We start from the raw sequence: 1,869 nt of genomic DNA on the forward strand, positions 1-1,869 counted from the left end.
TATTGTATTAGTTAAGAAGATACAATTTTTGTATACAAATAAACTTTATATTGTAGTTCTACCAGTATCGGTGACTAGCTTGATTCATCCCTTGTTTCTTCCTTTAGCTCTTCTCTTTCTTTGAACTGATTCTCGGCCGCTCTGTAATGTTCTGGCCAGTCTTTTGGTTGCTTATTTCCATACATCTGTAAATCAATAATAACCTGACAATGTGCTTATAAGTCAACTGAAATTGTTACCTCACACACGAACTGTAAAACCTTCATCTTTGAGATTTCAATTTCAGCTCGAATCCCCCATTGGAAAGTTTGTATTTTCGTTTTCTCATCAAACTCACAGTGAAGGTAATAATTCTTTATCAAGGTTTCTCTTATATATTCTTTGACTTTACCGAAAAATGGATGCTCAACTTCTACATCAATATCCAAGGACTTCAGGAAACTATAAAGGGATTCTGAAATAATAAATCAACAATATAAAAACAATAAAGGAATGGTATCGTAGAGCTCACTGTCTGATACTGGCGCGTTTGTCATAAATATATGGGATAAAATTAATAGAGTCAGTATCTTGTGAGCAGCATTTGGTACATTTGAACCAGTTTCATAACTAGAAACACATTCTTCCTCTTCATCGGAATAATTTACAGAAGGCAACATACTAATTAAAAAATAAATTTTTTTTTTCATTTTTACATCATCATATTCAGTAAGTGTGTAACCATATACCTAAAAATGTATGCAAAACAATATCAACAACATCCATATAACAATAATAATACCAACATTTTCCAGAACCTTAATTGCTTGTTGTATAACACTATCCACGCATTGGCCCTTTTTGTGAATTACATTTTGATTTAATTCGGATCTGGTATAAAATGAATTTTCGTCAGCTTTAAGAATAATGTACCTGACTACATCATTGATTATATTTTCTGTATTTTGATCCGGTACGTCTGGATCAGTCTGTGATTTGGTTTTTTGAGACCCGCTAACTGATCTTCGCTTCTTCGACATTTTTACGACTTGAAGAACTTTAAAATCGTGTATCCGCTATCTCCATACAGCACTATCAACACAAAAATTTAAATAACTAGCCGCTAGGGATGCAGAAAAAATATCGATATTTTTTTGTCGATATATCGAAATTTTTTAGATGATATAATTTCAGAAGATTAAGTACAATTAAAAAAAACTTTCAAATCGGAACTTACTTTTAAACATTTAGTGAATTCTGGTACTTAATTTTAATGGTTTATCAAAAATACCGTTATTCCTTAAGAGTTTTAGAAAAAAATATTTTTTAGGCTAATATTTGACTATGTTTATTTTCAATTAAAAATATACATACATTTTTTTGTAAAATATCGATATATCTTATACTTATTGCAAAAAATATGGATATTTTTTCCTTCGACATATCGATATTTTTTGTGGCCAACATGCCTACTAACCACTACAAAATATGCAAAATCTAATGCACGGCTTGGCTTTTTATTTTAATTCTTAATGTCAGACGAGTATGTTCGATCCCTTTCCTATATAAATTGTAAGAGAGGAAAGGACGGATATAATTGCTTGGAGCAATTAATTTAATATTTGCTTATATTTTACAACCTTAGTATACGCGAGACGGAGATGTACGTATTCCTTCACGTACTAACTTTAAAAAAGAAAAAGAAAAACATTACTGAATACTATTAATATATCTATAATACTTACATTTTAAAGGAAGTGGAGTTACTTTTATATTTGAATGTTCTGAGATGAATTGCTATTTTTAAACAATATACTAAATAAATATAAACAATACAATACAACTTAAACTAAACATGTATTACTATGTGATATATAACATGTATTACAA

At 29.5% G+C, this 1,869-nt stretch overlaps 1 protein-coding gene across 1 annotated transcript; it reads right to left on the reverse strand.

Moving 5' to 3' along the window:
• On the reverse strand, positions 1 to 1,053 carry LOC143197578 (non-structural maintenance of chromosomes element 3 homolog). The gene is made up of 4 exons (XM_076406117.1): positions 786 to 1,053; positions 512 to 728; positions 240 to 454; positions 1 to 185 (listed from the first exon to the last, which is right to left on the reverse strand). Exons 1-4 carry the CDS (start codon positions 1,017 to 1,019, stop codon positions 75 to 77), a joined length of 777 nt encoding a protein of 258 aa, XP_076262232.1. The 5' UTR covers positions 1,020 to 1,053; the 3' UTR covers positions 1 to 74.
• Positions 1,054 to 1,869: the final 816 nt, after the last annotated feature.

The sequence above is a fragment of the Rhynchophorus ferrugineus genome, unplaced genomic scaffold, assembly GCF_030347505.1.
Source record: "Rhynchophorus ferrugineus isolate W39M unplaced genomic scaffold, kcgeb_rfMv2 rfM5, whole genome shotgun sequence".
NCBI lineage: Eukaryota > Metazoa > Arthropoda > Insecta > Coleoptera > Curculionidae > Rhynchophorus > Rhynchophorus ferrugineus.